Source organism: Rutidosis leptorrhynchoides, chromosome 3 (genome assembly GCF_046630445.1).
Source record: "Rutidosis leptorrhynchoides isolate AG116_Rl617_1_P2 chromosome 3, CSIRO_AGI_Rlap_v1, whole genome shotgun sequence".
Lineage (NCBI taxonomy): Eukaryota > Viridiplantae > Streptophyta > Magnoliopsida > Asterales > Asteraceae > Rutidosis > Rutidosis leptorrhynchoides.
Window position 1 is genome coordinate 82593187 of NC_092335.1, and position 19816 is coordinate 82613002.

The 19816-nt window shown below is 35.4% G+C and overlaps 5 protein-coding genes across 7 annotated transcripts; 2 read left to right on the forward strand and 3 right to left on the reverse strand.

Annotated features, from left to right (window-relative positions):
* The first annotated feature begins 399 nt into the window (after positions 1-399).
* Positions 400-4468, forward strand: LOC139896407 (extra-large guanine nucleotide-binding protein 1-like). Its single transcript, XM_071879040.1, has 8 exons — positions 400-1923; positions 2025-2162; positions 2308-2412; positions 2496-2681; positions 2796-2958; positions 3046-3287; positions 3385-3548; positions 3629-4468. The coding sequence occupies exons 1-8, from the start codon at positions 607-609 to the stop codon at positions 4227-4229; spliced, it is 2916 nt and encodes a 971-aa protein (XP_071735141.1). The 5' UTR covers positions 400-606; the 3' UTR covers positions 4230-4468.
* Positions 4469-4606: 138 nt separating this feature from the next.
* LOC139896408 (B3 domain-containing transcription factor VRN1-like) lies at positions 4607-5999 on the reverse strand. The gene is made up of 4 exons (XM_071879041.1): positions 5878-5999; positions 5401-5791; positions 5185-5309; positions 4607-4992 (listed from the first exon to the last, which is right to left on the reverse strand). The coding sequence occupies exons 1-4, from the start codon at positions 5962-5964 to the stop codon at positions 4744-4746; spliced, it is 852 nt and encodes a 283-aa protein (XP_071735142.1). The 5' UTR covers positions 5965-5999; the 3' UTR covers positions 4607-4743.
* Positions 6000-7363: 1364 nt separating this feature from the next.
* LOC139896409 (uncharacterized) lies at positions 7364-9800 on the reverse strand. Its single transcript, XM_071879042.1, has one exon. It carries the CDS (start codon positions 9790-9792, stop codon positions 7459-7461), a length of 2334 nt encoding a protein of 777 aa, XP_071735143.1. The 5' UTR covers positions 9793-9800; the 3' UTR covers positions 7364-7458.
* Positions 9801-12691: 2891 nt separating this feature from the next.
* Positions 12692-14253, forward strand: LOC139900143 (GDSL esterase/lipase At2g23540-like). Its single transcript, XM_071882941.1, has 5 exons — positions 12692-12974; positions 13131-13261; positions 13347-13595; positions 13679-13934; positions 14017-14253. The coding sequence occupies exons 1-5, from the start codon at positions 12692-12694 to the stop codon at positions 14238-14240; spliced, it is 1143 nt and encodes a 380-aa protein (XP_071739042.1). The 3' UTR covers positions 14241-14253.
* Positions 14254-14620: 367 nt separating this feature from the next.
* On the reverse strand, positions 14621-18761 carry LOC139896410 (autophagy-related protein 101-like). 3 transcript variants are annotated; one of them, XM_071879045.1, is made up of 7 exons: positions 18632-18761; positions 18437-18473; positions 17936-18021; positions 15572-15667; positions 15288-15450; positions 15043-15193; positions 14621-14940 (listed from the first exon to the last, which is right to left on the reverse strand). In XM_071879045.1, the coding sequence occupies exons 1-7, from the start codon at positions 18662-18664 to the stop codon at positions 14865-14867; spliced, it is 642 nt and encodes a 213-aa protein (XP_071735146.1). In that variant the 5' UTR covers positions 18665-18761; the 3' UTR covers positions 14621-14864. The 3 variants fall into 3 exon arrangements, with proteins under 3 accessions (XP_071735146.1, XP_071735147.1, XP_071735145.1); XM_071879046.1 differs by having other exon boundaries at positions 14621-14932; positions 15043-15196; XM_071879044.1 differs by having other exon boundaries at positions 15043-15196.
* Positions 18762-19816: the final 1055 nt, after the last annotated feature.

The following is a 19816-nucleotide window of genomic DNA, read 5'->3' on the forward strand; positions in this document are numbered from 1 at the left end:
TCATTTTTTAAATTATGTATCTTTGGTAATTTCTGTTTGAATCTAGCCCTATGAGGCATAACTGACTTCACAATAAAAGAATCGAGTGAAAGAAACAGAAAATTAGATCTTAGGGATATTAACGCATTACAAGCTTTAAAATAGATTTTGAGTTTTGTATAGAATTGCCAAAAATTCGCAACTATAAACTCAAAAATAGTCAGGATTTCTACAGTGAAAACATAAACATAAAATAAATTAGTACTGTATAAAAATAATTATAAATGGAAAAATAATATAAAAAATAAAATTCCGATGGCCATGGAAAAAAGACAAAATTCTCTTGTCACCCTCTCACTGATATCATATCATATGCTTATTCTTCTCTCTCACTTTATTTCCATTCTTTCTTTACTTTCCCAAAACCCCAATCTTCATCTCCTTTCCTTACTCCAAATTAACCTAATCTGAACGCCCTTCAATCCACCACATCCTGATTCCTTCACGCTCCTTCACGCTTTCAATTCCACCCCTAATTTCAATTTCATTTCAATTCCACTCTTAATCTTCTAATTCTACCGATTCTTTCAAATTAGGGTTTGCTCTTTCAGTTACTACTAAACAACAATGGTTTTCGACAACAAACCACCGCCACCGCCGTACTCGTTTGCTTTAGAATACGAAGGCCCTCCGATTTCACACCATGGACTACCTCGAGCTGTTCCAATCAATATCCACAACATCCCTGTTGCTTCAGTTGTTGCTTCACACAACTCTTCTGGTAATAATAATAATAATAATAAAATTAAAAGTAATAAACTATCTTCTATGCCTATTGTACAACCTATATTTCCATCTGACGTCACGACCAACTTCACCAAAGTAGGTACTACCGAAACTATTATTATTTCTCCTACTTCTGTTATCTCATTTTCAGATAATGATAAAAATTGTATTTGTAATGTGAACGGAGATAATGGGAATGGGAATGATACCCATTCCAAAGATTTAGGATTAGGTATTGAAACCCAAACCGAAACTGAAACCACTGTGTCTCCTGCTCATGAAGGTGGGTTTGAGGAAAGGAGTTCAGGTGAGTTTTTGGATATGATTAATAGTAGTAGTACTATGGGTGTAGGTTCAAGTCATGATCATTCGTATGAGTTATCAGGTAGAGGTGAGAGTTCGGGCACGTTAGGGTTTTCGGATAGTTTCGGTAAGTCTGGGGAGTTTTCGGGAAATTCGTTAGCTTTTCGGGCGTTGAATGCTTGTAAAGAGAGTTCGGAATTTAACGAATTGAACCATCCTGATTGGGTTTCAAACGGGTCCGGGTTGAGTTTTGAGTATCCTTCTTCGCGCGTGTCTTCATGGCAGACGGGTGAGTTTAAGGATGAATCTGGTTGTGATTTGAGGAAGAATTCGTTGATTACGTCTCGTGATATCGAGTCTGAGGACGAGGGTTGTATCGATGAGCTTGATCAGGCGCAACCTGAGGTTGTACGCGTTAAAAAAGAACCAGACGCGAAGACACGAAAAGGTGCATGTTATCGATGTTGTAAAGGAAATAGGTTTACAGAGAAGGAAGTTTGTATAGTTTGTAATGCAAAGTATTGTGTTAATTGTGTGCTTAGAGCAATGGGGTCGATGCCCGAGGGAAGAAAGTGTGTTACTTGCATTGGGTACTCGATCGATGAATCAAAGAGGGGTAAATTGGGAAAATGTTCTAGGATGTTGAAACGACTTCTTAATAGTTTAGAAGTTAGACAAGTAATGAAGGCTGAAAAACTGTGTGCTGTTAATCAATTACCTTCAGAATACGTTTGTGTAAATGGAAAACCGCTTTGTCATGATGAGCTCAGCATACTGCAAAGCTGTCCTAATCCTCCAAAAAAGCTTAAACCTGGGAATTATTGGTATGATAAGGTGTCTGGTCTCTGGGGAAAGGTAAAGATTTAATCTTTTGAAAGAACTTGTACACTTAGCTATTTCTTGTGTTAATTGAATTAAAAAAAAAAAGGTTTAATTTTGATCTATGTTTAATACAGGAGGGCGAGAAGCCTTCGAAGATAATTAGTCCCCATCTAAATGTTGGGGCACCAATTTTACCCGATGCTAGTAATGGAAACACAGGTGTTTTCATTAATGGTCGTGAGATAACAAAAGTTGAACTAAGAATGTTACAGGTTTATCCCTAAATCTGCCTTATATGTTTATTAATAACAGAAATAATAGATAGATGTATATATGATTTAACAACATATGTTAAAAATTTGTTACCCGAACAACATATGTAAAAGCATTGATCATGTTCAATGTTGAATGTTTTAGTTATCTGGAGTACAATGTGCTGGTAATCCACACTTTTGGGTGAATGATGACGGTTCATATCAAGAAGAGGGACAGAAAAATACAAGAGGATATATATGGGGAAAAGTGAGTTTTATATCAAGATTTTCGTGTTCTGTTTCTTGTTTGTTTATTTCATTCAACTGCTTGTTAAACACATATGTTTTTAGGCTGGAACAAAGCTGGTTTGTGCTGTGTTGTCGCTTCCGGTTCCATCTAAGACGGTGTATCCCACTGGAGAGCAATCGAGTAACGCACTTGGTCAATCGGTGCCGGACTATTTTGACCTGATTGCACCTCACAAACTGCTTTTAATTGGATGTTGTGGATCTGGTACAAGTACCATTTTCAAGCAGGTAATTTTAATTCCATCCAAGTTTTCTAATTTCTGCTGAATAGGTTATGATTAATTATTATTTATATTATATGATGATGGAATGGAATGGTATTATGTTTTTGTTATTCATTAGGCAAAGATCTTGTACAAAGAGATACCTTTCAGTGAAGAAGAACGTGAAAGTATCAAGTTTATAATTCAGACTAACGTTTATGGTTACCTTGGGATTCTCCTTGAAGGCCGTGAGCGTTTTGAAGATGAAGCATTGAATGAAATGAAGAGAATTGTATCTATAGGTAGATATATATGGTTGTTAATCATACTGTACTTATGATATTTTGATTTTGATTGACAAATACATAATAATTTCTGATTTTAATCAGGAAATGAGGTTACAGATGATGAGAAAACTATCTATTCCATCCCCCCAAGATTGAAATCATTTTCTGACTGGCTTCTTAAAACTATGGTGGCTGGTAATTTGGAAGACATATTCCCAGCCGCCACACGTGAATACGCACCAGTAGTTGAAGAACTATGGAATCATCCCGCCATGCAGGCCACGTACAAGCGGCGTAACGAACTTGAAACACTCCCTGGCGTGTCTAGTTATTTTCTGGAACAGGTATAAGTGTATAATTGAAAAAAGCGTATTTTTTTTTTTTTAATTCTTAATGTTAATGACAAAGCTTTAGTTTCTAAGTATACGTATGAAATATCAGGCGGTCACCATATCAAGAGCAGACTATACGCCTTCAGATGTTGATATATTGTATGCTGAACATGTTACGTCTTCAAACGGGCTCTCTAGTGTCGATTTCTCATTCCCACAATTACCAGATGATGAAAGCAATGACATCACTGATCAACATAGTTCTATACTCAGGTTTGTAAGATTAACTATGACTCTGGTTCTAAAAGTATTAATCTTTTTATGATAATAACATTTACCCGCCCTTCATATAGGTTCCAACTAATAAGAGTACAAGCAAGAGGCTTTGGTGAAAATTGCAAATGGCTAGAGATGTTTGAAGACGTCCGAGTAGTAATCTTTTGTGTTTCGTTAAGTGATTTCGATCAATACGTTACAGATGCAGATGGGAACTTGGTAAACAAGATGTTACTAAACAAGAAACTTTTTAACAGTATCGTAACACACCCGACCTACGATCAAATGGAGTTTCTTCTCGTACTAAACAAGTTTGACATATTCGAGGAAAAACTTGAACGGGTCCCGTTAACTTGCTGCGATTGGTTCTCTGATTTCCAACCAATAGTGAGCCGAAACAGTCACAACAAAAACATCAGTAGCAACAACATTAACCATAGTCCTTCAATGGGACAAATGGCTTCACATTATGTTGCTGTCAAGTTTAAGAAGTTGTATTCATCGCTTACTACCGATCGTAAGTTGTTTGTTTCAGTGGTTAAGGGATTAGATCCTAATAGTGTGGATCAAGCGCTTAAGTATGCAAGGGAGATAGTTAAGTGGGATGAAGAGAAACCGAACTTTAACTTCAATGAATACACAATGTATAGCTCCGATGCAAGTTCCGATTCCCAATGATCATACCAAAAACTCACGAATGTATATAAAAGCCTCGCCCCACGTGAACAGAGCGACAAGTACGACAAGAATGAGACATGTTTTGTTATGATCCCACTTGAATTTGGTAGCTGTTTGATTGAGTTGTATTATATAATTCCAAAATGAATCAATTTTTAGATGATACAAGTGTATTTATATGATGTTTGTATTTGCTTGTATGACTTTCTTTTCCTTGTTTTCATAGGCAGCAAATTAAGCATGCAAGTAAAAGAGTAATTTGCTTTTTTTTGGCAATAAAAGATAAATATTACAGTATATAAAAACGGATCTGATGATCAACATAGTACAAACCGATACAACAGGAGAAAATCTAGCCCTAACCAACAACTGCAACATACAACATACGGTAAAACAACAAAACAGTAAAATTTCTTCCTGCTTAATACTAGTTCGTATTCATCATTAATGGTCATGAAAGCACTTGCATTTTCTGGTCAAAAGGAAATAGATACGGAGTAAAACATAAGACGTTTTAAGCTGCAGATCTAAAGATGGCAACGGCAAGAACATTTTGGCGTTTGTCAATTAACTTAAAAACACAGACATCCCCAGCTTTAATCCCATTGTCTTTCACAAACATCAGCCAATCAGCATCTCCTAAATAATTGTTACTATAATCAACCTCCCATGTCTTTTGTCCATCATCATCATCATCATCTTCAAGTTGAAGCAAAAAAGTTTCGTGACGACTCAGTAATTTTCTGGATTCGGCTGGTATTAACTGCATGTATGAGAAAGATTCATGAAGTGTTATATTGTTGCTTCAATAAGAATTGTTTTATTGTTTTTCTCTTAATTAGCCAAGACCATTTAAAAGTATGAATATTTTAGGCGTTTAGGCCAAAACTTATGATAATTTCAATTGACTTATATTGACTATCAAGAATATAAATTCCAGATATAGAGAACTTACCACTCCTCTTTGGTGGCTAACACTTGCTCTATAAATATACACCATGAAGAAAGGCTTATCACATTTGAAATCAGCTTTCACTTTTTCAAGTGCCCTTGTGGCTTCCTCCATGATTTGTTTTTTTCCTACACTTACAGTCAAATATAAAATATTAAAATCTTACTTCATAAAATATGTTTAAATAAAAGTTCATATGGTATTTAGTATTCCACAAACCAGTTTTCTTGATCTCATGTTCTTCATCTGTTTCATCTTCTGACTTAACAGTTTTCAATCCAGAACAAGAGACTGGATCTTTTGTTGCATCTTTATCCACATTATTTTTGACATGATCATCCTTTTTATTATTATTAGGGTATTCTATCTCAGTTGCATTCGGCTTGAATATAACCACATCAAACTTGGACAAACCTTCATATTTGAACATCAAAAAGTGCCCAAACTTAACACCATAATACTTAGCAAATTCACCCCACCCCTTTTTGAGCCAAACGTCACCGTTTGACTTCTTTAACTTTACTTCCCAAACGTCACCGTTTGGTACCTTGAGTGTCACCTTATTTGAAAGAGCTTTTTCATGCTTCTCTGTGAACTTCTCTGGTATCCTCTGCTCATATATAACATTTACAAATATTCATATAAATTTTACCAATACAAATTATATATGTACTTTTAAAGAGAATTAGTACTTACAATGCCAGTAGATAAGGTATCTTCAAGAATGACTATTAGGAAGTTGACTGGATTCTCCGGCAAAGTCAAACGGCCGTGTGGTTTCATACTTTGACTTTGCAGCTTGATCAAGTTTTGAAAATATGAAGGTATAGGATAATACTGTTCTCAGAATCCTAACTCCTTGTTGTTGTTTAGAAGGAAGAAATGAACTGTATGTTAATGATGAATATATAGACTCACTGGCTATGGAGTTTAATCAATTTATTGACTTATTTAGAGAACCGCATGGCGCTATTAAATGTTGGGATCAGGACTCAGGTGGGCAGGTATTAGTATTATCAATATAATGATTATGATTATTGTAAATAGTAACCTATAGACTCGATGGCTATGGAGTTCAACATAATTTTTGTATTTTAAAGTGGTGGATATCATGCATTTCATTAAGCTTGCTGTGAGCAGTGACAGATCTAGAAATCATAATCACTGGTGTTACTAGTTAAAATCTCAAAAAAATACACTATCCAATGGTGCTACACAAAAAAATTTACACTATCCAGTAGTATCACTAATTAAAAGTTTAATTTTTTTTACTACATTGTGTATTTCAGTGGTATCTCATGCTACCACTTGGTAAAGGGTAGGTCCGCCCTTGGCTGTGAGTATATATTATATTTGTCACTCATGTGTTAATAACAGTTCAACATCATCTGTCATTCATGTGTAATAACAAACACGTTAAATGCATGTTCAGTAATGAACGATTCAATTAAGAAGCAATCAAACGCACCGTAAGATACTTCCCAATGACCTGAACTCAAGCATCATACCAGAGCTTGTTTCACTGTAACAAACTTAACCCTAATGAAAAAACTTACTATATCTAAACATTGTGAAACTTGTAGCAATTACAACATTTATGTATGTTAACATCAATTCAGCAACTGTTTGGTTGAGTTGTATACTATTTCAATATGAATCAAATAGTGGATGATATTACTGTATCTTACAATTCTTTTAACACGAATAATCATTTGCTTCTTATATATATATATATATATATATATATATATATATATATATATATATATATATATAATAGTAATGTTATACGGAGTATTCTAAGAAGCATAGAAAGGATCTGTTTGGGAGTGTGACACTAAAAGTGTCAAATGGAGACGTTTGGCAAAGTCGACTTGGCAAACATCTCCATATGACACATGGCGGAAATAAACTCGCTAAACTTTTTCAGTTAAAGATTTTAACTTGCGCGCAGTGTTTGCTCTGTAGTGAAATCAGATTACCCTGCCGATTTTTTGTTTGCATAATCTGTTTATGAATTCTTGGATTGTCTGGCATGAAAAGTTACATCATCTGTTTTACAAATTTCTAGAAATGATGCATACTAATTTTGATACTTGATTTTTTAAAACATTCAAAAGTTCAAACCCTCTAAAAAAACTTGTACTATGCAGCATGTAAAACATTCAAATCCACCATGATTTTATTTTTATTTCTGTTTACATGAGCATCGTAACGCAATAAGCATATAACATTAATCTTTTCTACAAGTAAATCCTATTTCTAGTGGGAAAAACGTTACCGAGTTGATGACTCTTCACCTTCCTTAACAGTTGAAAGTCCATAATCTCTAACGAAATTCGGATTAAGAAATTTCGCAACGAAACTCCATAATCTATAAACATCTTCAAAGTTAGTTAAAAAACCGAGTGAAGCAGTAACAACTTCAGCTTTAACAAATCCACCCCCCTCATTATTTTCATCATCCATCGGTCTCCAAATCTTCGTATCAGCAACATCAATACCTCTACAATCCTTCTTCGTACTTTGTATAATCTTTACATGACTTAAAATACCAACACCAAGCGAAATCCCATTTATTTCCGCCATTTTTTGAACGATCTCAGGACTAATTAGTCCCATCGTTCTGTCCCTAACATTAAACGCAACAGATGCACCTCTTTCATACTTAATTTTAGGACCATAAATGTGAACCAACGGAACGAAATCTTCAGTATCCGAACAACGAAATCTCAATTGAATCAAATTAGCCACAAGCCAATTGATCAAAAACCGAAGCCTAAACGTAGTCTTGCTAAGTCCCAACATGTTTACATGATCAAGATGCCTACATGTTACTTCGGGTTCCATTCTATCCGATTCATATTGTTCTTCGTCACTTTTATTTTCATAACCAAACGATACCCGTGTCCCAAACAACCTAAAATTACCCTCGGTTTCTCTACGTATGACAGAACTTTCGATTTCAGATTCTTCTTGTATTTCGGGACTACGAGTTTTTACCATAAAGTTGTCAACTTTTTCAACATTAGTCCTTTTTTGAGGTTTCGAATTGGTTATCTTTTTTCTTGTGAACCATAAGGGTGGTGGTAAAGGCACCACATGTTGTGATTGTGACCCTAATGGACTCTGACCCAAATCGATCCACATCGAGTCCTCAGGCGATTCATCTTCAGTCAAAACAGGACTTTTCATAACAGAAAAGATTTCATTTTCTTCATAAACAGGGCTATTACTTCCATGTTGGATCTCGGTTTCGAATACATTGCTCATTAGATGAGGACTGAGTACACCAGAAAATGCAGGTAGTTGAACTGCAGTGTTGTTTTCAGGTATAACGTCATCAAATTTGGTCGTTTCGAATTGAGGTAATCCAGTTGTCGACTCGCTATATAACGAAGGAAAAACAGGGCTAATTTTGACTATACCAGAATGACTTGATTGTTTCTGAAGGATTTTCGTAACCGATTTCTTGATAAGAAGGCATCCGAATCCCGACGGGTCATACCCGAAAACTCTGTAAAAAGAGGTGATAATGAAATCGGGTCGAAATAAAGAAAGCCCAAGTGAATCCATATCTAATGGGCCCAATGCACCTGCATCAAGCAACACATGCCAATTGTTCTGTTGTGCAAATGACATCCATTGATATGAATACTTAGCACCAGTAACTCTTGATTGAACTGGAAACACAAAAAGTCCTTTTGATGAATCTTTTTTCTTCTTCTTTTTCTTGTTTAAAATCTGATTTCTTAAATGAGTTGAACATGGTTTAAGTGTAGGCCATTTGAACCAAGCACTATGAACCTTTGCGCCTTTTCGTCTAGCCGTTTGAGCCATCCAATTAACCGACTGACTCTCATGATCAAACATAGTTAACAAGTTTTTATTCGTATGAAAAGGGTACGATTCGGCTAAAAGTTTAAATGCTGAACCTCTACTAACTGTAAAAACTAAACCATATTCATTTTCAGGGATGTTTAAGTAATCCATGATCCTAGTTTTAATATCATGTTCAACTGTACCTATCTCCATACCACCATATAATGCATGATTGGTTAAATTTGTAGTTATTTCAGATAAACTTACTGCACATGATTCCATATAATGAACAACTTGAAGAAATGAAAACAACCCAAATCCACAATAATCAAGACAGACCTTAGAATCATTATTATCAGCCAAGTGTGCATACTCTTCACTTCTCAACTGATCGATCTTTTCGGACAATTTGTAATTTGGATACATTGTTATGAACTTCAAGAAGGCTTCATTCAGATCAGTTATAGAGTCCTCTGTTTCATATGTTGTGTCTGCAGCTAAAGATGTTGCTTTTAAGAACTCTTTTTGAGCTTGTAATCTTGCAAGTGATCTTGATCTTTCAAAACCTGTGTGTTCGATGTCGATTACTTCCGATAAATCGGTACTTTGGGGTTTAACAAGTGACCCATATTCAGATGCTTGTTGAAGAGCAGCTTTGAGTTTAGTTTCTTGCAATTTTTTAGCTTCTGATGGGTCACTTTTGATCACAGTTTTGGACCGGTTCGATTCATGTTTTCTTCTTATCTTCTTATCAAACATTAGTAAAGCGCATCGAAGTGAAATATGCATGATTATGATTTATGAATCTTGAAGATTCAAAGAAAGTGTGAAATTGAAGTAGAAAAAGAAAGGGTGGTGTGTATGCTTGTTGTGTACTTGTGTTAGCTTTCAACTATTAAAATTTTTTTAAACAAAAGATTTATATATAAACCTTTGATTGAAAAAGCAAAAGCAATAAATAGGTTTTGGAATGGAACATTTCTATTGAAACTTTAGGACCCAAAGTATGATGGAAAAATATTATACACACTTGGAACTTAGAAGGTTTGCTTTGTATAGAAGAAAAGAATGCACATAGAGTCACACTCACACATGTAAATGACCTTGAATAATGAATATTCCCATTAAAAATTCATATATGTGTGTGTAGGAAAAAAGTAAATATAGGAAGGTGTTTAAAGTATATATAAAGAATATATGAATATGAATGTAGGGAAAAAACAAATAGAAGGTGTTTAAAGTATATAAAGAAGTACACTATACTTATTGCATTCTAAATCATCATCATTATTTCATTACTTCATTATTAACATCATGAACCATGACTGATAAATGCAAACAACATGCAAATTATAAAAAAACGTAGCATGAGTGTACTCACTTTCTACCACTTTTATCCTACATTAGATATTATTAAAATATATTAGGAGAGCCAACCAATTGTATAGATGGACTCGTCCATTAGTATTTAGCCAGGTTTAGGTTTATGTGGAATAATAGGTTTATGTTGAATAATAGAAAACCCGGTGAGGTGTTATGTTTCATTGATCAACATAGATACATAAATTCTAGATAAATTCTAATGAACCGAGCTCATCTATAAAATTGAATTGACTTGTCTTAATATATTTTAATAGATATTTATCATTATCTTTTTAAATTTTATCAATAAAAAGATTGTACATTTGTACTAACATCATTGTCCATGAGCACTAATCAATTAATCAATAAAAATAAAAGAAAGGCAATCGGTGCTCACATGTCCATTCCAATAGTTCTCCTCTTTTCTTTATCTTTGTAGCCTCAATATTCAATATCTTTTCCAACCAAAAACAGATATGGAAGTTGTGATATTTTGCGAGTGTTCTCCCTTTTTCTTTTGCTTGTAGGGGAAGTAAATGAGTATTACAACTGCTTTTTATTTATTATAAAAAAGTTTATTACGGAGTAGAACTTTCCAGAGTATGTAGGTTCGTTCTGGGCTCTTGATTAATGGGCCTATTGGGCTTAGACCATTTTCTAGCGAAAATTGGTCAAAATGCCCCTAGCTATTCTATAAATTGTTAATAACTAGTTGTGGAGTCCTCGCTTCGTGCCGGGTGTTCCGTTTTGAATGCGAGTTAAAAAAAAGTGTTGATATATTTTGTAAAAAAAAAAAATATTTCGACATCTAACATTGAAGTGTTGTTCCTTTGTGAAAGTTGCTTCTTTTAGCGTTCGAGTTTTTTTTTTTTTAAAGTTAGTTGATCTATTTTGTATAAAAAAATATTTTTCGACATCTTTTGGTAGCATTCAAGGGTTGTTCCTTTTATTAAAGTTGTTTTTTTATCGTTTGAGACAAAAAAAAAAGTAGCACAGTAGTAGCGTGGTGAGTGTTATTATTCAATATTTTTTGTGTTAGTGATGGGATAAATAATATTTTAGAATATAGGTATAAAATGGGGGGGTTCGATTTGTATTTTAATGAAAGTTTTGGGGTTGAGTGTGTGAAAAATGAAATAATAAATAGTACTATAAAATGGGGGGTTCGATTTGTATTTTAATGAAAGTTAGGGGGTTGGATGTGTGAAAAATGAAATATTAAATAGTACTATTCATAACTAATAAGAAAATTTTATCTATTAGTTATATTAGTAAAGTAATACGAGTAGTAATATGCCATAGAAAAATCATAATTAAAAAAATCATAACAACAAAAATGTTTCATCTTCAGCACTACGCACCATGCACGATATGTGATGACACGTGCATATGCGTGTTGTCGAGATAACATCGAGACAAACTATTTTCATCGCAACACGCACCAAATATATATATAAAAGTTTTTTAGTTGCAACCCAACTTTGAATGGTTATATCTTTTTGAATGGTTATATCATTTGATCCATGCCCTCATTCCGGTGTAGGCTGTTTGTCCCAATTATTTTTTTGAAATAAGACTTCGAAGACCTTCAATTTCGACGTTTTCATTGATTTTGACTTTGAAACATACTTTGACCGCAAATAACTTCCTATAGAAAATTCTAATTTGTTATCATTTAAATTTATCACCAATCTTGACTAAAAGTACACAAAACTCCTCAATCAATTTGAATGAACAACACAATTCGCAAATCGAAAATTTTCCAGATTATTTATAGCTCGCAATCTCAAGTTTAGTTTCAATCGCATATTGCATCTTCTACAGTTCTAAAGGCTATGCTTGAAAAAACTTCAAAAAGATTATTATATCATTTGTGTACATAAATTCTCCACGTGTCATGTATATATGCATCAATTGGAACATGTACATTGTATATGATTTAGTTGAACGACAAAATGCAGATCATATATGTAGAAAAATAGAAAAAATCACACATTGTCAATAAACTAAAGAAGCGTTATTCGTAAGATTTTAAGCAAAAATTATGTATAAAAGTACTGGGATATTATTAGTGAGATTTTAACATGATTTTTTTTATAAAAATATTACTGTAGAATGAATTATGTAATAAGAGAGATGAAATATATGTTCTGTTGCAGTTTATAGTTAGTCAAAACAGGTAAAGACATTAATAACCATTCCTAAAGTTGATCAACAAACTCTTCCCATCTGGTCTTACCAAACACAATTCACATTCATCAACATCAATCAACCTTATTTTTATATATAATACCTCACGCATCACCTTTTCTCTACAATTAATCTAATGGCTTTTAAGGATCATGCTTATGCTCCTTTTAACCATATGGCTTCCATTTTAATTGCTATCACTCTAGTTTCAGTTGCTGCTGCTGTTACAGATACTAATGGAGGTGAAGCTTTGGGAGCTTCTTATATTTTCGGCGATTCATTGGTGGACGCTGGAAATAATAACTTTTTGCCAACTTTATCTAAAGCAAACATTAAACCTAATGGAATCGATTTTAAACCATCCGGTGGAAATCCTACCGGTCGATACACCAATGGTAGAACCATTGGTGACATCATTGGTATATATCATGCATCCTAAACAACATTCTTTTTGGTTGTTCATTTTCTTTTTTTTTACGTCGAATATATACTTGCATGATTTTTTTATGAGATTTTGTACGTACTGCTAGGTCAATGACCCATTGATTTACTAATTATATGTAACTTTTTAATAGGGGAGGAACTAGGGCAACAACATTATGCGGTACCGTTTCTTGATCCAAATACCACTGGACAAACTTTGTTATACGGTGTAAATTATGCTTCTGGTGGTGGAGGGATCATGAACGCAACAGGGCGAATTTTCGTAAGTTTTAAGCTTCATATAATCGCTAGATATAATTATCGACTTATCGTTTTGATGATGCTAATATGATGTGTTTTTGGTATAGGTGAATCGATTATCAATGGACATTCAGATTGATTATTTCAACATTACAAGAAAACAGATTGATAAACTTATTGGTACTTCAAATGCGAAAGAACACATCATGAAGAGATCAATCTTCTCAGTCACGATTGGTTCTAACGATTTCCTTAATAATTATTTGATGCCAGTTCTCTCGATCGGAGAAAGGGTTTCACAAACGCCCGAATCATTTGTCGATACTCTCATTGATCAGCTCAAATCTCAGCTTACTGTAAGCACCCTTATGGAACTTGAACTTATGTATAAGTACTATAACAGAACCTTAAGATTAATCGTGTTTGAAATGATTTGCAGAGACTTTATCAATTAGACGCACGAAAATTCATATTGGGAAATGTAGGGCCGATCGGATGCATTCCATACCAGAGAACGATCAATCAACTGAACGAGGATGAATGTGTAGCGCTACCTAATCAACTTGCGCTTCAATACAATGCTAAATTGAAAGACTTGGTCGCGCAATTGAATGACGATCTTCCAGGAGCTACTTTCGTTCATGCCAACGTCTACGATTTAGTCATGGAGCTCATCACCAACTATGCCAAATATGGTAATAAATCAAATCCATCACATTTTTTTATCTAATCAGCTTATTCAAGTTAAGTTCAAATCTTGTCGTTTAATGTTTGTAGGGTTTAAAACCGCGAGCAAAGCGTGTTGTGGCAATGGAGGTCAGTATGCAGGGATAATTCCTTGTGGTCCAACGTCTACTTTGTGTACGGATAGAGATAAACACGTGTTTTGGGATCCTTATCACCCGAGTGAAGCTGCGAATTTGCTCATATCTAAGCAATTGCTTGCAGGTGACCCGAAATATGTGTCACCGATTACTCTTAAGGAACTCCGAGATCTTTAGTTGCTATTCGATTAACGAGTGCTTTTGTTTTGTATTGTGAATCTTGATGTTTCAATATTTATGTTTATTATGTAATTTGTAGTTGATTTTATGCATGTATGTGAATTGAAGCATGTGTTCTAATGCAAAAATAACCGCATTACTGGATTATTATTCACTAAAGCATAATCAATTGTCAGTTGTTAACTAACAAATCCATCCATATTATTTCCCCTAGCCACCATAGCCCATGAATTGCATTTGTGGGCTTATGGCCCATTAGAACACACAGACCCGTGACGCTGACCGAGACATTTGAAAACTAAAGCGCACACTAGAAAGTACTTCGAAAGGTATCAACAGGTGCAATAAACTTCAACCCACTTTTATTGAGAAAAAAAAAGCAATCCCAAATTTTAAAATGAAAAAGTAACCAACACACATTAAGCCATGAAGCTGGATTCTATTCCATCGTACAGACATAAATTACAAAAGAAATGAAAAACTGTGAACCAATTTGTACATATGAACATATTAAATAAAGCAACTTATAGCCAAATTATCGTTTACACAACTACTAAATTTTACATAATTACCAACTTACGTGTGCAAAACAAACATCAGTGGCTCCCATAGCTTAAAAAATCAGCTGAGCATCGTAGGATGCCCAGTTTGGAGCATCCTCTTAAACATGTCCATCCCGAACGCTGAATCTGATGAACTAAAATTAAGGCAGCAGCCTAAAGATTAGCTAACGACCAACTTAACAACATACTGAGCGCACGCGACACAACAAAAAAGTAATTCATAATTTAAGCCTAACCTTGAAATAGTAATTTCATAGGGAAATGAGACTCCCTCCATATTCGGTATTGGGGGAATATGATCTTTCTTCTCATTTACAAATTTAATTATCTGAAACATAACTTCATGTAGAGTAGACTCGAGTGTTGCCCGTCGAGCATTTCTCTCTTCTTCTGTACATAATATATGTTTTGTTAGATAATTAAAAGCTCGTTACAAACATAAACTTTATATTCAGTATTTAACGACCAGCCATCATAATACCAGGGTCTAGAACTAATTTGGAATGATGCGATTTTCCAGAATGTGGTTTAGGATGTTGGGCAACGTTTAAGTTTATATACCACTGCTCCCAGTATAAGTGTTCAACTTTGTGTGTGAACCATGTTGCTTGTTTGTTCTTTACTTCAAAGAAAGATAAACATATCTGTATAAAATAAAAAATACATCAAAAAGAGACATAGTTACACGGGTCGGCCTATATGGTTAAAAGACACCAACAGTGATTGATCAGAATACACAAGAAAGATTAAGGTTGATTTTGAAACCTGGTTTTTCTTGTTTGGGTGTTTTTCCACCCTGTCTATGAACATATCGATCTTCTCGTCTACTTTCTTCTCAAGCTCTGCATCACCACATTGCACCTAAAACGTTTCCAACATCAAGTAATATGGACCCTAACAAGAATAATTATAAACCCAAATACAATCAAGGATTATGTCTATAATCAACATAAAGTTTTAACCTTTCAGTATATTTTAGCCACTCGTATGCTCATAGGCATTACAATATCACAACTATAGGCAGCAAACGGGCCGAGATGGGTTGGGTTGGGTCAAAGATCAAATGGGTTTGGATCGAAACAGGTCATGGGTCGAAATGGGTCAAAATTAAAATGGGTCGAATGGGTTGGGTCGAGACCCGGGTCGGTTGGGTCGGGCTAGTAAAATTGTTCTTATTTGTATTTTTTGATTCATCTCTTCCGAACACGTGCCCCGAAAAAGACGCGTCGAAAATGCGGTGAAAAACGTGCATAAAAAACATGAAACGAAAACGCGCGTCGAAAAAGCGCCTCGAAAACGCGCTTCGAATTCGGGCGCCGAAAACGCGCGCCAAAAATATGGGTCGAAACCGGGCATCGAAACCGAGTGTTGAAAATGTGCGGCAAAAACGCGAGTCGAAAACGGCGGGTCGAAAACGCGCCTCGAAAACGGGAGTCGAAAAAGCGTCTCGAATACGCGCTGCGAAACCGGGCGTCGAAAACGGTTGCCGAACCCGCGCGCCGATAACACGGGTCGAAACCCGTCGTCGAAAGTGGGCCTCAAAAACGGGCGTCGGAAACGCACGTCGAAACTGGGAGTTGAAAAGCGCGCCGAAAAAAGACTGTCGAAAACGCGCGTTGAAAAAGCGCGCCTCGAAACCGAGCGTCGAAAAAGCGCGCCGAAACCGAGCGTCGAAAAAGGGCGCTGAAACTGGGCGGCAAAAAAAGGCGCTGAAAACGCGCGCGGAAAACGCCCGCCAAAAAGGGGGGTCGAAACCGGGAGTCAAAAACGCGCCCTAAAAAACTCGCGCCGAAAACGCGCCTCGAAACTGGACGTCGAAAAAGCGCTTCGAAACCGGTCGTCGAAAAAGCGCTGAAACCGGGCGTCGAAAGAGTGCGCCGAAACCGGGCTTCGAATAAGCGTGCTGAAACCGGGCAGAGAAAATGTGCGCCCAAACCAGACGTCGGAAACGCGCGCGGAAAACGCTTGCCGAAAAGGCAGGTCGAAACCGGGCGTCCAAAACGCGCGTCAAAACCAAGAGTCGAAAACGCGTGCCGAAAACTCGCCTCAAAACTGGGCGTCGAAAAAGCGCTCGAAACCGGGCGTTGAAAAAGCACTGAAACCGGGCGTCGAAAAAGCGCCCCGAAACCGGGCACCGAAAACGTGCGCCCAAACCAAACGCTGAAAATGCACGCGGAAAACACCCGCCGAAGAGGCGGGTCGAAACCGGGAGTCGAAAGCGTGCGTCTAAAACGTGTGTCAAAACCGGGAGTCTAAAACGCGCGTCGAAAACGCGCCTCGAAATTGGGCATTGAAAGGGGGCGTCTAAAACGTGCGTCAAAACCTAGAGTCGAAAACGCGCGCCCCGAAATCGGGCGTCGAAAAAGAGCCTCGAAACCGGGCGTCGAAAAAGCGCCTCGAAACCGGGCGTCGAAAAAGCTCCTCGAAACCGGGCGTTGAAAAAGCGCGCCGAAAACAGACGCTGAAAAAGCAGGTCAAAACCGGGCGTTGAAAAAGCGCGCCGAAACCGGGCGCCGAAAACGCGCCCCCAAAACAGACGCTGAAAACGCGCGCCGAAAAGCCGGGTCGAAACCGGGCGTTGAAAGTGGGCATGCTTCGAAATACACGCCTCGAAATCGCATCTCGAAATAGAATCTTTTGAAGTAAACTCATTTGGACCCATTTGGGTCTTCAAGTAATTTACTATTATGTGATTTTGGACCCATTTGGGTCTTAAAAGTAGTTTTTGATATTATGTGATTTGGACCCATTTGGGTCTTCAAGTAAACCCAATGGACTCATTTTTGAAGCTTTGGGTCTTGTTGCTAGGTCTAATCACAACATAGAGGTATATCTTAGTACAAGTGGTGACATATTTTGTGGCATATTAATCAGATGAAACATTAATTGTTTGTTCAGAATTGGTAAGCAAGAATCAATCATCTCTATAGCAAAAAAAACTTGCAATATAAGAATCTTATGAGAACATAAAAGCATCATATTAGCTTGTTTCAATGGTCTTCATCAGTAGCAACCCAACTATATAGTTTATGATTGAGAGATAACACAAGCTTACACATATATGATATACTCAACTAACTTATAAGGGAATTATAACAAATATGATCCAAGGATGCAAATACTACTTACATATGTAATTTCAAAAAGTTCCAAGTCAACATCTTTGGGCCGCACCAGACCTAATGCTCTATGAAAGAAAATTGTGTGCAGGATGCCTGAAAGCATTATAGTAGGATGACAGATTACTTGTTATGTAACATACAAACAATATTGAGAGTCACAAGGTTAATAATTAACTAATAATCATCCGAATATGATCCTAATCATATATCATATACTCCATAAACTGATAAACATAAAGGCGAAACAAAAAAACTTGTTCGTATAATTAGATATTGTAGATTTGTATCCAATAAATTAAGCATGACCTGGACTCAATTATGCTATAAAATGGTGATATGTAGAATTGTGATAAACAAAATACAACTTCAAAATTAAAATAAACTGATGGATTTAACCTAATAATAATACGTGTCTCAAACTGATGGATTTTAATTGGAACTTCAAAATTAAAATACAACTTCAAAATTTGTGAAAATAAAAGAGATCAAATTAACACAATCAACTTACAGCGAAGAACTTCACGTATCTCAAAGTACTCTACATCCTACAATAAACAGAAATTTACTTTAAAAATACAAAATTTGTAGAACAGGAGTACAATAAACAGAAGGTAAGTAGAAGACGAAAGTTATCATTTATCATCAATTAATAATACGAAATATATAGTGGAATTACAGTTAAATAATGTATGCAATTAAATACCAATTCTTTGAGTTGGCAAACTTCGCAGTTCATTTCAAATCTGTTGGATTTAAAAACAATTGTATATAATCGATAACTTGATTCAGCTCAAGTGATGAAAAAAACCCTAATTTTATGTTTTGTGAAGTAGCAAAAAAAATGGAGTTTTTAATCGAAGTTTACAGATTACGTAAACGCGTCGTTATAAACCCCTGAAGAAATATGAATAGTCAAGTATTTCCCTTAACGTATGAGAGTTCGGTAATATTTGGAAACAACGTTTTCAAAAAAAAAATATACTAAAAATACAGTACTTAATATTCAAATTAGCTAATTTTTTGAAGTATATAAAACAAACTACATCCACATATATTTATAACTCATGGCTTGTAATTCGTGTCGGAAATTTAGTGTAATTGAGGGATTTAATCTACACTTGTAAATGGGTTAGGAGGTACGGAGTGTACACTCATTAAGTGATAGATTAACCGGACCCGAAAGTGGTTTTCCATTATCACAAATTTGAGTGATTACGAAAGTATTATTCCTGCACTATGATTTAATCGATTTACTTGATTTGGTTGTTGGAAATAAAACAAACAACTTTATGAAAAGGATTTAATCGATTTCCTTGATTTGGTTGTTGGAAATAAAACAAACAACTTTATGAAAAGGATTTGTTTTAGATTTGAAAAGGAAATTAGTTAGTGAAACATCTCCATCGTGGAATAATACTTGTTTTTGGGTGCCTATAAATAAGGACTATCATTCATGAGAAAAAAATAGATACAAAAACACCTTAATACTCTTATGCAAAAGAGTTCTTGTTTACTGCCAATAACAATAACTAATCTCTGTCTTATCCCAAAGTGATATTCGTGTAACCCAGGCAATAAGGGTCGAATAATTACTTTCGGAAAGTGATACCACGATTCAGTGATTTATCCGGCTATCGATTATTTTACCTTACACGAAATTTTAATAAAACCTCCAACAATTCGACTCGATTCCTGTAAATTACTATTGAAAACTTGTTAAATCACAACACCTAAATAAAGTCAATAAACGATTTACAAGAGTCACATATAACTCAAAGGAGTCAATAAACAATTCATAAAAAATAAAATAAATAAATAAACAATTCATAAGAGTCAAAGTCATTTAAAAACGTTAATTCAAATTAGTTTAGTTTTTTGGGTTTAACTT

Coding starts and splice junctions, on each gene's coding strand:
- LOC139896407 (XM_071879040.1), top strand. CDS start 607: ATGGTTTTCGACAACAAACCACCGCCACCGCCGTACTCGTTTGCTTTA. Junction 2,682..2,795: donor CAAGTACCATTTTCAAGCAG/GTAATTTTAATT, acceptor GTTATTCATTAG/GCAAAGATCTTGTACAAAGA. Junction 2,959..3,045: donor GAAGAGAATTGTATCTATAG/GTAGATATATAT, acceptor GATTTTAATCAG/GAAATGAGGTTACAGATGAT.
- LOC139896409 (XM_071879042.1), bottom strand. CDS start 9,792: ATGCATATTTCACTTCGATGCGCTTTACTAATGTTTGATAAGAAGATA.
- LOC139896410 (XM_071879044.1), bottom strand. CDS start 18,664: ATGAACTGCGAAGTTTGCCAACTCAAAGAATTG. Junction 18,022..18,436: donor GATACGTGAAGTTCTTCGCT/GTAAGTTGATTG, acceptor TAATGCTTTCAG/GCATCCTGCACACAATTTTC. Junction 15,197..15,287: donor CAAATTAGTTCTAGACCCTG/GTATTATGATGG, acceptor TATTATGTACAG/AAGAAGAGAGAAATGCTCGA.
- LOC139900143 (XM_071882941.1), top strand. CDS start 12,692: ATGGCTTTTAAGGATCATGCTTATGCTCCTTTTAACCATATGGCTTCC. Junction 13,262..13,346: donor ACGCAACAGGGCGAATTTTC/GTAAGTTTTAAG, acceptor TTTTTGGTATAG/GTGAATCGATTATCAATGGA. Junction 13,596..13,678: donor AGCTCAAATCTCAGCTTACT/GTAAGCACCCTT, acceptor AATGATTTGCAG/AGACTTTATCAATTAGACGC.
- LOC139896408 (XM_071879041.1), bottom strand. CDS start 5,964: ATGAAACCACACGGCCGTTTGACTTTGCCGGAGAATCCAGTCAACTTC. Junction 5,310..5,400: donor ACATGAGATCAAGAAAACTG/GTTTGTGGAATA, acceptor CTGTAAGTGTAG/GAAAAAAACAAATCATGGAG. Junction 4,993..5,184: donor TTAGCCACCAAAGAGGAGTG/GTAAGTTCTCTA, acceptor TCATACATGCAG/TTAATACCAGCCGAATCCAG.